This window comes from Triturus cristatus, chromosome 9, assembly GCF_964204655.1.
Source record: "Triturus cristatus chromosome 9, aTriCri1.1, whole genome shotgun sequence".
NCBI classification, from domain to species: domain Eukaryota; kingdom Metazoa; phylum Chordata; class Amphibia; order Caudata; family Salamandridae; genus Triturus; species Triturus cristatus.
This window is the reverse complement of record NC_140592.1, coordinates 214,362,662-214,379,504: the sequence shown is the minus strand read 5'-3', so window position 1 is coordinate 214,379,504 and position 16,843 is coordinate 214,362,662. Positions and strand designations below refer to the sequence as shown.

General features: G+C 42.5%; 1 protein-coding gene across 1 annotated transcript in view; it reads right to left on the bottom strand.

Annotated features, from left to right (window-relative positions):
- ACOX2 (acyl-CoA oxidase 2) overlaps positions 1 to 16,843 on the bottom strand; it is a 243,585-nt gene that overhangs the window by 33,846 nt on the left and 192,896 nt on the right. The window contains exons 12-13 of the mRNA XM_085624741.1: positions 11,692 to 11,909; positions 9,131 to 9,263 (exon numbers count right to left, since the gene is read on the bottom strand). Coding sequence (XP_085480867.1) covers positions 9,131 to 9,263; positions 11,692 to 11,909 — 351 coding nt within the window. The remainder of the gene's footprint in view (positions 1 to 9,130; positions 9,264 to 11,691; positions 11,910 to 16,843) is intronic.

Below are 16,843 nucleotides of genomic sequence, written 5' to 3'. Positions count from 1 at the left end.
ATATATATATATATATACACACACACACACACACACACACACACATACACACACTCTCATCATGCACTGCCTATGCCCTCACAAATTAAGTAACTTATCAATCAATTGTTAAGCGCATTACTCACCCGGGAGGGTCTCAAGGCACTGGGGGAGGGAGGGTGATGGTGAGCAGCTCCGGTCAGTCGAAGAGCCAGGTCTTGAGGGTCTTCCTGAAGATGTGCAGAGAGGGGGCACATCTGATTTCCACCGGGAGCTCATTCCAGGTCTTGGCTGTGATGTAGGAGAAGGATCTTCCACCCGTTCTGGCTCTGCGGATGCGCAGGGGTTGGGCAAGGTCGGCGGATCAGAGGTTTCTCTTGGGTATGTGGAAGAATATTCTTTTGTTGAGGTATTGGGGTAAGGTGTTGTGGAGGCATTTGTAGGTATTGGTGAGCATCTTGAAGGTTACTCTCTTCTTGAAGGAGAAGGTGTTGGGTGATGTGTTCTTGTCGAGAGATGCCAAGGACGAGTCTGGCTGTGGTGCTCTGTATGGTCTGAAGTTTGTGGAGCAGGGACTTGTTGATTCATCCAAGATCGAAATCCTGCTGCCGCATAGATAACCTCCTTCTATTGTAGGGGTACTGCCAGCTGCTACATCGGGAACTTTTTACCATGAGCCACCGTATCTAGCTTGAGACACGGCAGCTCATCTCTCCTTATTTCGCCTGTTATCATACTTATACGGCTGCAGCCTCTGCCGTGTCTGCTCACCCGATACCTCCAGCTCACTGATTGTGCTCCAGTCTCTCGTTAAGGCACATCCCACTGTTTCTGTCTAGCTGACTTTTGAGCCCTGAGGAAGGTGAAACCCACATTGGGGCCTAACACCGAAACGCGCGTCGGCGCTGGATTCCATACGTGGAATAGCTTTGACAGGGAAAAAAAAACCATTTGTTTTTTAAGAATGTTTAATAATTTATGAAAATGTTTGCATGCTTATTACTTTATTGTGTAATTGATTCCTATGATCTGACATGTTTTTTCTCTTCGAGGCACACCTGTATTCTCTGTAAGGCCTCACATGTAACCTCATATCCATTGGGGGGTTTCTATCTATGTACATATTGATTGTATTTGGATTGAATGTCTGATATTGATAGGCGTGTGAGAATGAGAGTTTATGAGAAGGTATGTCTGAGTGAATGTATTGTGGGGTGTGTTTTGGATATTTATGTATAAAAAATGTTATGCATCACAGTATTTAATTACAATAAAAGGCTTTTTGATAATTACCATTTTTCCATTGTTGTGTCACTATTAGTCTGCGACATGCACTGGTTATGTTTTTATAATCCGTGACTTTTTGCACATATTTAATTAAACAGGCTAGAGAACCTCTTGTTTTTGACTAAACTCTGCGCGTTTCCAGTCATGGGGATAGATTCCAGTTTCGAAGGGGGTGTTGATGGTGCATCGTAGTTCCGGTGCAATGGCAGCAGCGGCTCTGTGGAAGATGTGGGAAGGGCAGGGGTCTGTGGGTGCTCCTGAGTGGATGCCTTTCATGGTTGATTCAGTGTCTTCTGTGGTGGCGGAGGTCCAGGCGGAGATGGTGGGTTGATTGTCGTTGGTGGGGGAAGTGCGTGGTTTGGTCGTCCTGTGTCAGTTAGTTCAAGTTGTCATAGAGGGACTTGATTTTTAGATGGAAGTAGGCGCTGAGCTTGTTGCGGCGGTCCTGGGAGACGGTGATGTCCGTGGCTTCGCTGGGGGGGTTTAGTGAATTCTTGGATGATGCTGAAGAGTTCCTTCAAGTTGCTGGGGTTGGCGGTAATCTTGTTCTGGATGAAGGTCCTTTTGGTTGATCTGATGAGTTGGTGGTGTTCTGTCATGGCGTTCTTGTATGTGGTGCGATCTTCCGAAGATTTACTGTTCCTCCAGTTCTTCTCGAGACGTCTGCAGGTGTGTCTGGATTCATGGAGGTTGGCGGTGAACCAGTTGACCTTTCTGGGGTGCTGTCTGTCAGGGTTGCGAGTTCGTCTGTGCAGTTGGTGATCCATCTGTGTAGTTCTTTTGCGGCGAGGTTGGCGTCAGTCTGGGTGGGGGGGCATCGAGGTTGAGGGTGGAGTTGAGGTGCTCCTCGGTGACCTTGCTGCAGTTCCTTCGAGATGGGCGGGGTGTAGGTTTGGGAGCGGTGAATTTATTGACGTGGAAGTGAGCGCAGTGGTGGTCAGTCCAGAGGGGCTGCGAGGTGTGGCTGAAGTGGACGTTGATGCCTCCTGCGAAGATGCCATGTGGGTGGGTGAGTTGACGAGCTGTTGCCGTCCGAGGTTGGTGAGGTTCTCCAGGAGGGTGGAGGAGTTGGGGTCGTTGAGGTTGTAGAGGTGAAATTTGAGGTCTCCGATGAGTATGGGGGCGATGGCGTGGAGGGCAACAAGGTTGGCGATGGTAGTGGTGAACACTGTTCAAGGTCCGGGGAGCCTGTAGGCAAGGGTGCTGCTTAGGGTTGTTCTAGGGCTGGTTGAGATCTGGAAGTGGAGGTGTTCGATGTTGGTGGATGAGTCGTTCGTGGTGGAGGTGGAGAGACGGATGGGAGCTCTTGTGTGTGATGGCAAGTCCTCCTCCTGGAGGTTGGGGCAGTCCTTCCTCTGGATGTTGTATCCGTTGGGGATGTCAGTGGCGATGTCGGGGGCAGAGGAGGTGTTGGTCCAGGTTCCTGTGAAGAAGGCGACATCTGACGAGAAGTTGTCAAGAATGTTCCAGATCTCTATGGCGTGTCTGTGCACAGAGCGTACATTGGGGAGGATGCACTTCAGGGCTTCGTGGTGTTGGCGTCGGGTGTGGGGGCAGCGACTGTGGTGGTGCGGAGGGTGGTGAAGGTTCAGCAGCAGGAGAACTGGCCCTGGGTGGTGTTTGGCGTGGACAGCTGGCAGTTGTTATTCCTTTGGGGTTGAGTGCGAGGACGGCAGCAGAGTCGTAGCGGTGGGTGGTTGGAGAACCAGGATCCCTGGCGCTGGTCTGGTCACGGATGGGCGTTGACAGGCTTGCCGTTAAATAGGGAAGTGAAAGGGAGGCGCAGCTGCGAGGCGGGAGCAGGAAACCGGCGGGGGAGGGGCTGCAGGGGCAGCAGCTGTGGGAAAGTAGGGCACAACAGGAAAAACGGGGAGAAGGAAAACAGGCTAAGAGGCACAAAAAACAGAAGGCACAATAACAAGCACAGAGGCACAGATCTAAGGCACAATAACAGACACACAGGATAACAGTAATTAGAGAAATAACAGACATCAAAAAGCGGCACAATAACAGGGCACAGAATAAGACAAATTACAGAGCTTAACAGACAGCAAAAGATGGCAAAATAACAGGACACAGAATAATAGACAGTAGAACGTGCACCAGCAGAGACGCAGACAGAGGCCTCGAACCTACTGACAGGGGTGATGCTGGGGCAGCGGTGGTGGCACTACAGCGGGGCTGCTGGCCGGGAGGTGAGGGGTCTTGCTCGTGCGCCCTCGCAGTGGCCGCCATTAAATAGGGAAGGGGGAGGGAGGGCGCAGCTGGAGGTGGGAGCGGGTAACCGGTAGGGGCCACGGGGGTAGCAGCGACGGGAAAGTCGGTAACAACAGGAAAAACGGGGAGAAGGAAAACAGGCAAAGAGGCACAAAAAAATAGAAGGCAAAATCACAAATCAGAGGTACAATAACAGAGGCATAGGATAACAGTAATTAGAGAAATAACAGAAAGCAAAAAGTGGGACAATAACAGGGCACAGAATAAGAGAAATTACACAGCATAACAGACGGCACAATATCAGGGCACAGAATAACACAGTAGAATGGGCAGAAGATGGTATTTCAAACTTCAATATGATGTTCTAAAAGTTAATTTGGAGCTGGTTGCTGTGCAGACAATTAAGATATCCAAACACACCATTGCCCTGTATCATTCTCATGCATGAAGTGGTGCATGTGAGTAGCTGGGATCAGCACATTTAAAATGAATGGGATTCCACCTCCTCCTCCTCAGACTATCGGGAATACCCTCATCTTTCACTGCAAAATGCAACCCTAGTCATTCAATCATCTAGCCATCATCTAAAAGTTCATATTACATTGTGCATATTAATATACAAACAAAGGAAAAGCAAAATGAAGACTCTAAATTCCTGGTATAAGCATTAAAATGCAACAATAGGCATTGATGCCTGTAGATTATGTGCAACAAAACGATAACATCAGTTTATATTGAATACCAGTGTAGTGCACCATCATTGTTTTGTTGCGGATAAGGATCAAATAGCAATAGCAAAGTATTTCAGGACTTGAAACTGACCTATATTGCTTTTAGTGATGTTCATAAGAGCACTAACAATTTTCAGGCTCAAAAAAATCTAAATTCAGCAGCTTCATGTAAACAAAGTTTTATTTTAATACATAGAGAAAAGGTTAATGTGCATGAAAAATATTTGGATAAACACAAGTTATAAAGCTTTTCCTTTCAAATGTCTAGCCTTCTGGCTGATAGTGGGTTTTTCTGGTGAGCAAAGTGTGTTTAAATGCAGTGTGTTTAAGACCGCAGTACTGCCTCCTGCCTACAGGGGCAGAGTTGAGCAGAAATATAAACACACTTGATGAAACACAGGTCCCCACAAGGTAATTTTTTTTAAAGTTGTAAACATTGGCACAGATGTTGTTTAAGTCATTTATTTTTATAATTTGGAAGACCTTGCCTTGTGGGGACCTGGGTTCAAGTCCCCACAAGGATAGTAACTATAGCACACACACACTAACACATACACTAACACACACACACACTCAAACACACACACACACACAAACACACACACTCAAACACACACACACACACACACACTCAAACACACACACACACACACACACACAAGCACACACACACACAAACACACACATTATACTTCATTGTAAAATATTAAAAGTTGTTTTCAGGCATCGTCGTTCCGACGGTACACAGAATGTGGTTTGGTAATATTTCCAGTCACTCTAGAAGACCAAGCCATATTGCACGGACAGCAAATCTCATAAGTTGATGTGGTTGCCTCAGTGTGATTTTTATGATCCAATTTACTTGGACAAGGGCAGGTTGCTTGCATCTACCTCATGAAACAGACTTCTGCACCCTTAAGTAAATGCTATTTTTTCCCACTGCTACCCATTGAAGATAACAATGGAGGCTTGGTTTCTGAAAATGTAGTTTATCACTATCTGAACAACCATCCAGGAGATAAACTACCAATTTTACTGGTAACGAGTATTAGAATGACAGATTGAACTCACCTCCGGACATTCTTTTTTTAACCTTTTACCAGCTGAGAACGGTATTCAAAAGGATGCAAGCAAAAGTAATTGGTTTGCACTGAGTCCCAAAAACATTCAACACAAGAGCCTTTTCTTTAATTTCAAGCCGTGCCTGGAATTGAGAGCCGTGTACATTTGTTTTCCAACCCTGATAGAAATGCATGTCCATATAGATCTGAAAATGGTCCTAATCAACTGGGGTAAGCAGCACTTTGTGTCTAGATCAAACAGTTTCAAACAACCAGTTACTTTTACTATAACTTTACTACCTAGAATAAGACGGGTATAATCAGTAATGGATTCAGAACTTTATAGCAAGTTTTTCACTCCAAAAGTACTTACACATTTCCATATCGACTTGGCATTTGATCTGTTTGTCTTCTTCCCTAAATTCCAAATCTGTGGCTTGGAGGAGACACTCCTTGGGCATCAGAGCAGCAATGAAGTTATGCTTAAAAATGGGTTACTAAAATTCACCTCCCTATTTTCAATGTAAAGACATTAAGACCAAAGAATACATAAATTACTACTGGCTATAACAGCACTTAAAGGGAAAGGATGGTAACTTAACTTAAATTCTTGTTTTCATGGGCAGAAAAGGACGCTGGCTCGGTCGAGGTGTAATGGCATCATATTTCCTACTCACCAGGACTTATATTTCTATGAATGGGCAATCTGATACTCGCAGCCTTGCTTATAGGGTATTAGTGCTGTCTAATTAGGCTCAAGGCACCTGTACTGTATCCTTATATACAGATTCGTAGGGTAGCGATGTAACTTAGATTCCTGTTCTGGACTGCACTTGAAAAGAGATTCCAACCTGAGTGACTTTTGCTGTTAACAAACTTCTACAAACTAACCTGCTTCGGTCTCCTGCCTCGACATCACTACAACATCCACCCTTACTTTATGTAGATATTAATTGATAAAGGGCAAGCTAATTTGTATTTATTTCTTAAAAGAAGGCTTCTGTCCCTTCCAGGATCTGGCCATTAAACGTAAGCTCAGCATCCTAGTTCTTGTCCAAAATATGAGCACTGTTATTGTAAACTTTCAAATAACCAGACGGTGCAGGCTAGCTAAGCACAGACCTGTTCGTTGATTAGAGCCTACCAACAGGACCTCACTTTTGGCAATGCTCAATTTTAGTTTACTCTGGTCCCCACCATTATGAGGACCTGTACCTGCAGGGAAGAAATAACTCACAGAGCTACATCTGAGCCTGTGTGATGTGAAATGATTGTCCTCGAAAGAAGAACTTGCTGTATTTACTGGGCCCAGATGACCCTCAATTGGGGTGCGAGTGTGTGAGCAGGCTCTCACAGCATGACATTACACAATATTGAATGGGTGTGATACATTAGTGCAGTGCCACAACTATACCGCAGGCAATTTTCCTAAATAAGATTGAGGGACTTTATATCCAGGTTTCTCAGTCTATAGGAGTATTGATATACAACACACATATTATATTACTGCTTTTCATCCAACCAGGGAATCTATGAACTATAGCTGGAGGCAAGTATTATGTTACTAATTCATTAGTGTATACAAAAGGTATAGACTTGCAGTGGATCTAACACCTCTCCTGATGAATGCCATGGGCTCTATTCAGCAGAAACATGTTGAAACCATGGTGGGGTTGTGGTACTTGTACCCCGATAGCCCACACCCAATTTTTAATACCAAGTGGTACCCTATGAATTAAAAAACACCTTGGGCTCCTACATTGGTTTTTAACTTATTGCACGGATCCTAGGTCAGTAGAGGTGCCTTCCTGATCTCAGGATGTAGACCCGCTCTCCATCAAAACGAAGTATTTTGAGAGCGCGACATATCCTATGAAGAATGACACCTGGTAGGTGTGTGAGGGCACCCTGTCAAACTTTTTGTGTGTGTTCAGGTGCAGACTAGTAATGCTGAAATAATAACTTGTTGTAATATAATTCATCTCACTCGGGGGGGGGGGGTGGGGGATCTTTTGTTTTGCGAAAGAGTCTCACCCTTGAGGCCCTAAACCTCTGGTTCCCCACGAAAAATTTGAGTTACAATCAAGTCAAAGTCAATTCCTTATAGTCTGTGTCCCATACCAGATTTGACTCCCACAGTTTGTTTACTGCTCTCTATTAACAGTAAGGTGACATATATAGGGCAAGGGCATAGGCCATGTTATGTGCCTCCTATGCACAGATCATTGCCTGCAACCGTATTTTGCGAATATTTCAGAACAAGCTGTACAGTCCAATACAATGACCATCTTAAGTTCAATTTTTGTCTCCCTAATTTATTGCTCAACTTTGCTATTTTAGGGTATGTTTCGTAAACTGCTTGATGATTTTTCATCATAGTGGACAAAGCACACAGATGGCAGTGGTTTCTCTGAACAAGTAGTAATGTTGACCCGTCGGGTGTTATTTTTAAGCCTCAAATAAATGTTTCCTATGTTAAAATGAAACTTTATGGGATGCACTCACACACACATTCAGAGAAAAACTTCCCAAGATCACACTTGCATGCATATTTTCTTTTCTTAAGATTTGTGTAAAAAAAAAAAAAAACAGTTATAAATAATACTAAAATACTTTCCTAATAAATCCAAACATAATTGCAAGGTCTATGAAATTTGTGGTGCCTACTGTGATATCATGTCTGAGGTCATGAACAATGCTTGGGAGAGTTAATTCCATAGTTCACTATAACTGATGAACATATTTGGTGTGAAGGCTTTAGATTGTAATCATACCATCCATTCAACTAAAGTATTATAATTATTTTAATGTTTTCAAGGTGTGAGACGCTGATGTTAGAAGAAAAGCCCAAATACCGTAATCAAATGTTTCATTAGTGACATTTTTGAGGTTTTGTTAAGATGTACTTGTACAAGTATCTGGAATTTTTCTGCAGTACTGCCCTCAGTTTCCATTGGGGATAATCTGTGCCTTCAGCCTTGCCCAGAAGCCTCTGAGCACAAGGTGTATCCATCAACAATGTTGTGTAATCCAGGGCTGGCGGGGCTTAAGGGGCTCAATCCTTGTCCGGCCCCATCAGAGAGTAGAGTTAAGCCAGAACATACACTGCACCCAGTCTGCCTGCACTTAGAGACTGCAGAGCATGCCTTTAGCCATATCCAGCAGGCGTTGGAATCATGGCAATCAGTGTGAGGTGCAATGTACTTCTAGCCCTAAGGGAATTTCCTTAAGCCAGTCTTCACAGACCCCTGTGCCCAGTATCCAGAGCCCGCTTGACAAGACTTTGGCCATGCCTAGGGGGTGCATGATATGTTTTCGGCTGTGCCTTTACCACAATATGCATCTCCCTAGAGCAACCTCAGTACAGCCCTCAAAAGTGGCCATCAGGCTCTGCGGGAAAGTTGTATCCTTCGGGCAGATCTTGCCCTAGAGTCCTCAAACCGTAGCCCTTGGTCATGCACAGTAGGTTCTGAGGATTTTACCTGGTCTTTGGCGTACCATGTCACGCCTTTTGGCCACATCCTGTACTCAGCTTCCCCTTCCACCAGAGTCCACTGACTCTGCCTGGGCTCTGGGCACAGGTCTTTGCTTCTGACTATTCCACGAGTCTGATTAGCATATGGACTCGGTGTAGGACAATCAAAACAGCCTGTGTTGCCAATCACAGTAATTCCAAAACCACAATGTGACCATCATCCACCCCGTGAGACCCTTTAGATCATGTTCAAAGGCCCTTGACACCCTCCTGGAATCACTAATACTCACAACCTCTTTCGGCATCCCTGGGGACCTAAGCCTAAAACTAAACAAACACAAACAGCCAAACACACCCCTAGCCATCCCAACTGCTCTTACCTGAGTGTTTGCTGGTGCTTTCTGAGCCCATTCAAATAGACGTTGGTATACCTGTCCATCATAGCTTCCAAGAGCTGAGTTTAACTGCTCATCGGTGTAATCAAAAGCATCTGTTAATAAGACTGCTGTTTTCCTACAGGAAGAAATAGATACATTTCTTATATTAAAAATAAATAATTGTAGCTTTAGTTACAATTTACAAAGCACACACCATAATGTATTTAGTAAAAATGTAGTTCAGGGCTTTGGAGAACTATAGATTAGAGTTTGGCAGTCTGCTGAGTCACCAGTGAAAGGCAGAGTACCTAACTAAATCTCTATATGCATGAATCTGAAACTCTAATCCTGCACCAGTATTAAGGAAATGGTTGGGGCATTACTTAGGTTCACTCACTGTGTGGTGAGTTAACACTGGAGTAAATATCATAAATTCAGCCCATGCAAGACACAGATTATGAACTTTACCTAAGGTAATGATCTCTCAAATTCAATTTCTTGTCCAAATCTGGGACAGATTGCCCCTTATTCAACAGTTAAAAAAAACTGTTCTTCTTGATGCACAATATTTTGGTTCCCCAAACAAACATGTTATTTTGTCAGTTTTTAGAAATTAGAGTTCTTATGCAAATTCATCAAAATATCTTTTTCCCTTATCGAAAGAGGAACCTAAATGTATTTACCCCATCTTGCTGAATTACCGAGATGTAGTGTATTCTGGCCTTGCAAAAACAGCTGTAGCCAACTTATAGACTTCAGAGGTGGAAACACGCATCTTGATAACACTGGAGTCATGTGTCCTGCTCTTACCAGCTCTAGGATATCTCTGTTGGGTCTCTGAGGCCCACTGGATGGAATGTAAAATGTTATGCACTGCCTACAAGGCTCGCATTCATAGCTGCTCAGGACCCGGCCCCTTTGCAGCAAAGAACTACCACCAAAACAGAAACCAGGGTTGAGGACTATAATTGTTCTCCTCTGGGAGAATGGCAGCTCCCTATTAATGCTCACTTACAAGATAGGGTGAAGCCCAATATGCCACTTTCAAGCTTGGATGAGAGGGTGCATGGTACCCTCTCCATTCAGGTTTACCTTTCTCATCACCCGTCAATCTACAAGGTAAAAGCACTCTTCACTTATCCTATCATGTCGTAAGTTACGTAGATGCTAAAGCGCTTAGCTAGCTTTCACCCTTTATTTGCACTATCGCCAGGTTTGTAGGCACCCACGAGTTGATCTTACTAATAATCATGACATTTTGTTTTTTCCCTAAGTTTGAACTTTGTTATCCTGCTAGGTCACTGTAAAACTCAATACAGGGAGATGCACATACCCTGTATTTTGACTTGTTCCGATTCACACTGTTGAGAATACATGCCGTCCATAGAAATGTAATCCCCTCCCCAGTTCAGACTTTCCTCGCTCCATCAGCAACTTAATCCACATCACCCATAACTGAATTTTCAGTCCCAGTTTACATATCCTTGTACAATACCTATTGCCTTTCTCACTTTAGTTTTTCTATCGCTTTGTGTTTTTCCTGAATTCCTCTATTCCTCCCTATAAATTTTCACCTGCCATATTGATCTATTGCATTCAAACATGCAATCCTACTTCTCTCTTTCATTCAACTAACTTGATTTGGTTTTAGATTCCCTCAACAAAATCCATTCTTTTATCACCATGTGTGTCCATAGTTCATACCTTGCTCCAAATCGAATTTCAGGTACTAGGGTATAGGTGGGGGTAGTTGTAAAAGGATATAGGTAGGGATAGAGATGGTAGAGATACACAGCTGTAAAACAGTATAGGCAGAGAAAGTATAGAAGTACTAGGGGTTTGCAGAGGGTGAGGAACTAGACCGGTTTAGAGGTGCTCACCATAGGTATGAACGTTTAGGCAGGGTAGACCTATTAGAGTACAGGCAGTGATAGCAAAGCAAGGGTACAAGCAGGATTGGAGGTTCTAGGGTAATGGCAGAGGTACAAAAAGATAGGGAGTGGGTAGTGGACCTAGAGTACAGGTTGGAGTAGTTGTACAAAGTTATAGATAGAAGCAGAGATATAATGCCATACAGGACTACAGGATGGAGGAAAAAACATCAATGATGGAAAAGTTGGAAGTACTGGCCAAGATATAGGAAGAGCAATAAATAGAGAAAGAAAAAAAAGAGTAGACAAGAAGCAAAAGAAGAAGGATACATGGGGGTTTAAAGGAAGAACAATAGATATGTGGTCCATAACAAAAGAAATACTACAGGGATTTGTTCGACAAGATAAACATTCACCAGGATAGATGTGAATTACTTGGAATGCTATTCATTTATAAAATGAAACAGAAACAGCTTAGTGCAGAAAAGGTTTTCTTGTTACACTTTTTATCCAGAATTGCATGCAATCTTAATAACAACTGTTTTAACAGAAACTTCTATGAACATAATACATGACCTTTTAGATACTGGTTTATACCTCATTGTGGAAGAAACCTACATCACCACTACTTATAGGTCCATGTAAGCTGTGGGTGTGATGGCTAACTGTGGCCCAAACAATTCTCCAACCTACCTCACCGCAGCCAATAAGTCCAAGTAAGCTGCGGTCGCCATGTCCATCTGTGGCCCAGACAAATATCCATCATGCAGGAAGCCTCCAGAATTTGTGAAGATGCCATTCAATGCAAAGAGGTCACAGAGGGGTTTCACTGCTTTCTGTATTGAAGGCTCATTTCCAAGTGTCTTCATTGTGTCTACAAACACTTTCACAATGATGTAGTGGCTGTGAGCCTGGAAAACAATGATATCTGTGTCTATATATATAATCCTTTTCACAAAATAGCCAAATAAAATCAAAGAACGTCCAAATCTAATCTCTTGTGACATCCTAATGAATTGTGCCAATATTTTAATGAGATACTGTCTGGACAATAGTGTTTCATCTGAATGTGGATCAATTGCTAATCCACCAAAGTAGGTCAGTATTCTAAGAATAAAGTGATTTATAGTGCTTGCAAAATAAGCTTTGTTGCTTTGGGGCATGTAAAGGCCAGGCTACTATTACCTAATGTATTAGTACTCATTTTATCAACAATGGAAGAAAGAAGGTCTGAGCCAGCCTTAATGTGATTAAAACCTGTGACTTGCAGGTTATGTAACTGCACTTTTTAGTCTCCTGGGTCTGTTAGGCAGATTTTAGTTGCTGTGCATGTGTATAAGCCCCATAGCAGTTACCACATCTCAGTGGGAGTTGGCTCTCGGGCACTCCATGTGGAGCCCACACACTGATCTTGTGCCATTTTATAGATATTGCTATTGTTGGTTTACAGCTGGTAAGTCTGCCTATCTTGGAACTGTTTAGCTTTCCGGAATGGAAAGGGTTACATCCACACAGGACCTCTTATCAGGCTGGCTTGCCACTTGTAGGATTGACTGGATTTATGAGTGGACTTCGCTCTCAGCTCGCTAGCCTTGGTTGGGCTTGCGCTGGACCATTGGACGGTCATGGCTGACAACACCCTCTTACGGGTCACGTCTGGGGCGAGTTACTGATTAACCTTCACTATACGTGATGTCAAATAGCTTGATGGCGCTCACTCTGAACTTGCTTTGACCCAAGGACCTCTGTCTCTGAAATATTCTCTACCTCACCTCAGATGTGATGCAATCCTAATGCTGGCAAAGATGGCATCACCCCCAACCAAGCTTCAATGCTGCCTGTTAAACCAAGCTTGCGGCCTCAGGTAAACCCATGAAAATGCATTAGACCTAGGAAGGAGGCATCTGAAAAATGACAATAACAGTTTGAAAAGCCCTCTTCTAACGGCAATAACTAAAATAGTAGATTCCCAGTTAAATCCGATGTCTGATAAGCCTTAATTCTCAGGGGTTACAGTTGGACAGAAATTGGGTTACTTAATAAGCTGTCTTGAAGGAGAACTCCGCATTTTCTCAACTGCAAGTTCATCTCGATCGCGATCCAACAAAGGCCAGAAAGTGGTGTTTACATCCTAAACTGTTGGGATTGCCACAAAATATATATTTACATACAATGAATCAAGAGTTATCTTGAAAATGTGGAAAGGATCTGGCCATTCTAGGTCTACTTTGGAAGTTTCTTGTCTATGTGCTACCAACATATTACGTTCAGTTCAGTCCAGTGACTGACTTGTCATGATTTCCTAGTCTATCAAGATGGTGGCAGTCAAAAAATTGTTGGTGCAATTTGATTTTCACCACAACCAAACAGGACTATTTTATAAAAAATCTGGAGATTCCTGGGAATAGTAATCTTAGCTTTGATGGCTAATATTACACCTCCTGGTCTCTCCTAAGTGACAACACTGCAGGTTTAACGGAGTCTTTTTAATGTATATTGACTTGTGCAGTGTGAAGCTACTCAGGATTTCCCCTCTTACATGTTCTCCTCATTGAGAGAATAGAAGTCTAGGTATTAATTAACATTCATGTACACATGATACTCAGATTTAACTCGGCTTCTCGGGACCCGCGGACCAGTTTTCTAGTCTCAATGCGTGTCCTAAAAGATGTAGAGCTGGATAGTATTGAGTTGGCTTAAACTGCTTGAGAGCAGAGATGATTATCTTCATTGCGCCACAGTTGTAATGCACTCTAGATATTTTCAAAATTTGACTTCCTTTAGCAGAAAATGAATAGCTCAGAGATATAGGACAGGACACTGGCCTCTCTTTGAAATGTCGAAAGTAGTGATCATTGCTTCACAGTTGGTGATCAAATCTGTGTGCCATGCATCACACTTATGTCTCTAGTACTGGAGAATCATGGATCTCTTGCCTGCTGCTGCCTTGTTGTATTTCACTATTATGTGGGAATTACTTACTTATTCCGACATGTTTTTTTTATTTATTATGATACAATATTATCTTTATTTTGACTTCCCTTAAATGAGCTACTAGTTTTAGGTCTGAAGAGAAACCCTGAACATTGAGTGGTTCCTTATTCAGAAAAACAAAAATATTTTTTCATAATTCACACATCTTATTTCAACACAAGCCAACTGTACCGATATAATAAACTCACAAACTGGAACCGGAGAAAGATAGTAAAACAGGGAGGGAGGGTGACTAGGTTGTTCCAGATGGGATTCAGTAAAAATCATTCATATATTATGCCTTATCCACACCTATCAACAAAGGGAGAAAATAAAACTAGGGTCCATGGGTTTTTGTTTAAATGCCACATATACAATCACACAGAGAAGCCTTGGGACCTCAACATAGAAGTATGGAGATTACTACAAAACAAACAAATTAAGGGGGCTTCAATCTGCCTACCCACAAATATTTGTATTTCCAATGTCTTCATTTTGGACCTCTATTGAAAGCTGAGAAACATATCTCCCCCGTCCTCAAACTCCTTGTTCATGGCAAATTACAGGAATTCTGTCTTAGTTGGGTTGTGCTTTAGGTAGGTGCTGGACATCCAGATCTGGATGATGTGCAGGCAGTTTAGGAGGCATTAGACGTCTGAAGCGGAGGAGCCTTAAGTAGAGTTGTTTAATACAATTTGGCTTCAGGCTCATGAGTTATGTAGTCAACACCCAGATTTTAATTCCTGTAAATGATAACTCAATTGAGTCTTCTTACAGCTTTCAAGTGTGTGTCAGCTAATTGTGATCAGGTGGTTGGCAGACATTGCTCTAAAATTCAAGACCTACGTCCTGTTAGTACCCTGTCAGAACACTCCTTTGATGCTTCCTGAGGGAATTTGGTCAAGACAATTGAACCATGGTCTTATTCCAGTAGCCTCTGATTGTAATCTAAGGTTTAAGTTTGACTCTGACCTTTCTCTAGAGAGTCATTCTTCCACCTGCTTTCTGTTCATGAGACTTCTTTTCAAAATTCTTCACTTTCTTCCTCCAAAAACAAATTGTGTGGGGATGCAGGCTATGATTCTCAACTGTTGGGATTATTGTAATTTTTTGATTGTGGGATCTTCTTTGGGACTGATTAAATGTTTGCAAGATATTGGCCTCATTGGCCTCATTGTTCCTCTGCCTGGTTAGTTTTGAATACTTTGCACTGGCTGCGAGTTTCTCAAAGTGTCCCCTTTAAGGCCCTTTGCTTAGTGTTTCATGCCTTTCATAACTTTAATACTTACAGCAATGGTTTCTGTTATACCATCCTTCTCGCCAGCTGAGATCCTTCGATGCACATCTTTTAATGGTGCCTTGGGTCTGCTGCACTAGAACAGACAGGTATGTCTTCTCGGTTGTTGCAACTAGATCTTGCAACTCCCTGCCTTTCCACCTGTGAATCTGTGATCAGTTACTGTTTTTAGGAACACCTTGAAAACCCTTTTTACAGTATTGCTTTATTGGTTTTTTTTCTCTTTTTTATGCTAACCAGTGGATTTATTTAGGTCCAGGATGCCTCTCTGGCTGCACAGCGCTTTATTAATCTATTTTTTATAACATTACATTACATACAGTTAGAAAATTAATTTATCATATGCAAGTAGACAGAGTGAAAAGGTACTTACTTACCTCCCTGTGCCCCATCCTACCATTGTGCGTTGTGCCCACAAGGGACATCCACACGCTCACATGTCCATGTGACTGTTAATGTCTGAACTGGATTAAACATTCATTTTAAATTCTCCTATGTGTTGATGTTTATATGCATCTAAATTGAAAGGTATATATATTTTTTAGAAATCAGATTGGTGAGAATGTGTTCCTAATTCTGGTTATATTAGAGGTTAAACATCTTCAATCATTATTCTGTCACTCCAATAAACATTAACCTGACAGAGGAGGTGGCTCTAGAGCTCTATTTAATTGCTTCCTAACTGATTGGGAAGCTCCTGTCTGTAGTGTCATTCACAGGAAGTTTCATCAAAGTACTAAGGGGTTGTGATAGCAGTTCTAAGAGGGACCGAGCCTGCTGGATACAAGCCCAATGGGTAATGCCTTCTCTTACCACTGAGAGACAGAAGACCAAGCCACTGATGCTGCAATGCTCAACAACTTGAGCCATCTTGTAAGGGTAGAGAGTAGGGAAGTGTTATATGTAAACTAGGCAGTCCAAATTCTCACAGGATATGGGACATAGATTACTACTTAAGAACGGGGTGTAGGATATCTAAGAGAAAGGATAGGCCTCTTGCCTATTTGGCCTGAATAAGGCTTTGACCATTGCTCGAGAAAAATGATAAGCTAGGATTTATCATTCATTGCTTTGCCTGTCTTTGGATGTATTGTTATGTACTTTTTGTAATGTGTTAAAAAGTACACAAAGGGGTCATCTGAATTTAACAATGTGTCACAGTGCTCTTTTCCTGACTACTAAGAAAGCCAGAGAAGTGCTGATTGTACTCTGAATACCATGATTCCCATAGCTCAGAAACTTCCCTATGTAGATTGTATGATAAACCAAACACTACCTTTTTGATACCAGCGTAAGCTGCTCTGCTTTGAAAACTTCTGAATTCCCTTCATTACCTCTCTCTTGAGCTTGTCCATAGACACAGTTGTTATTTCAAATCAGCATGTTTTACACCACATTTCTGACCTTGTTTCTATCATCATAGGTTCCATTATGTGTTCTTTTTAAGCCCTACTTTACCAGACAATGTATTGGATTGGTATATCCTGTGAAAAAATTAACTATTTCTGTAGGGCTCTGCATCCATTATAGCAGGAAAAACTAGGTCCTTCTCCTGTTGTCTGAAACAGACTGTCA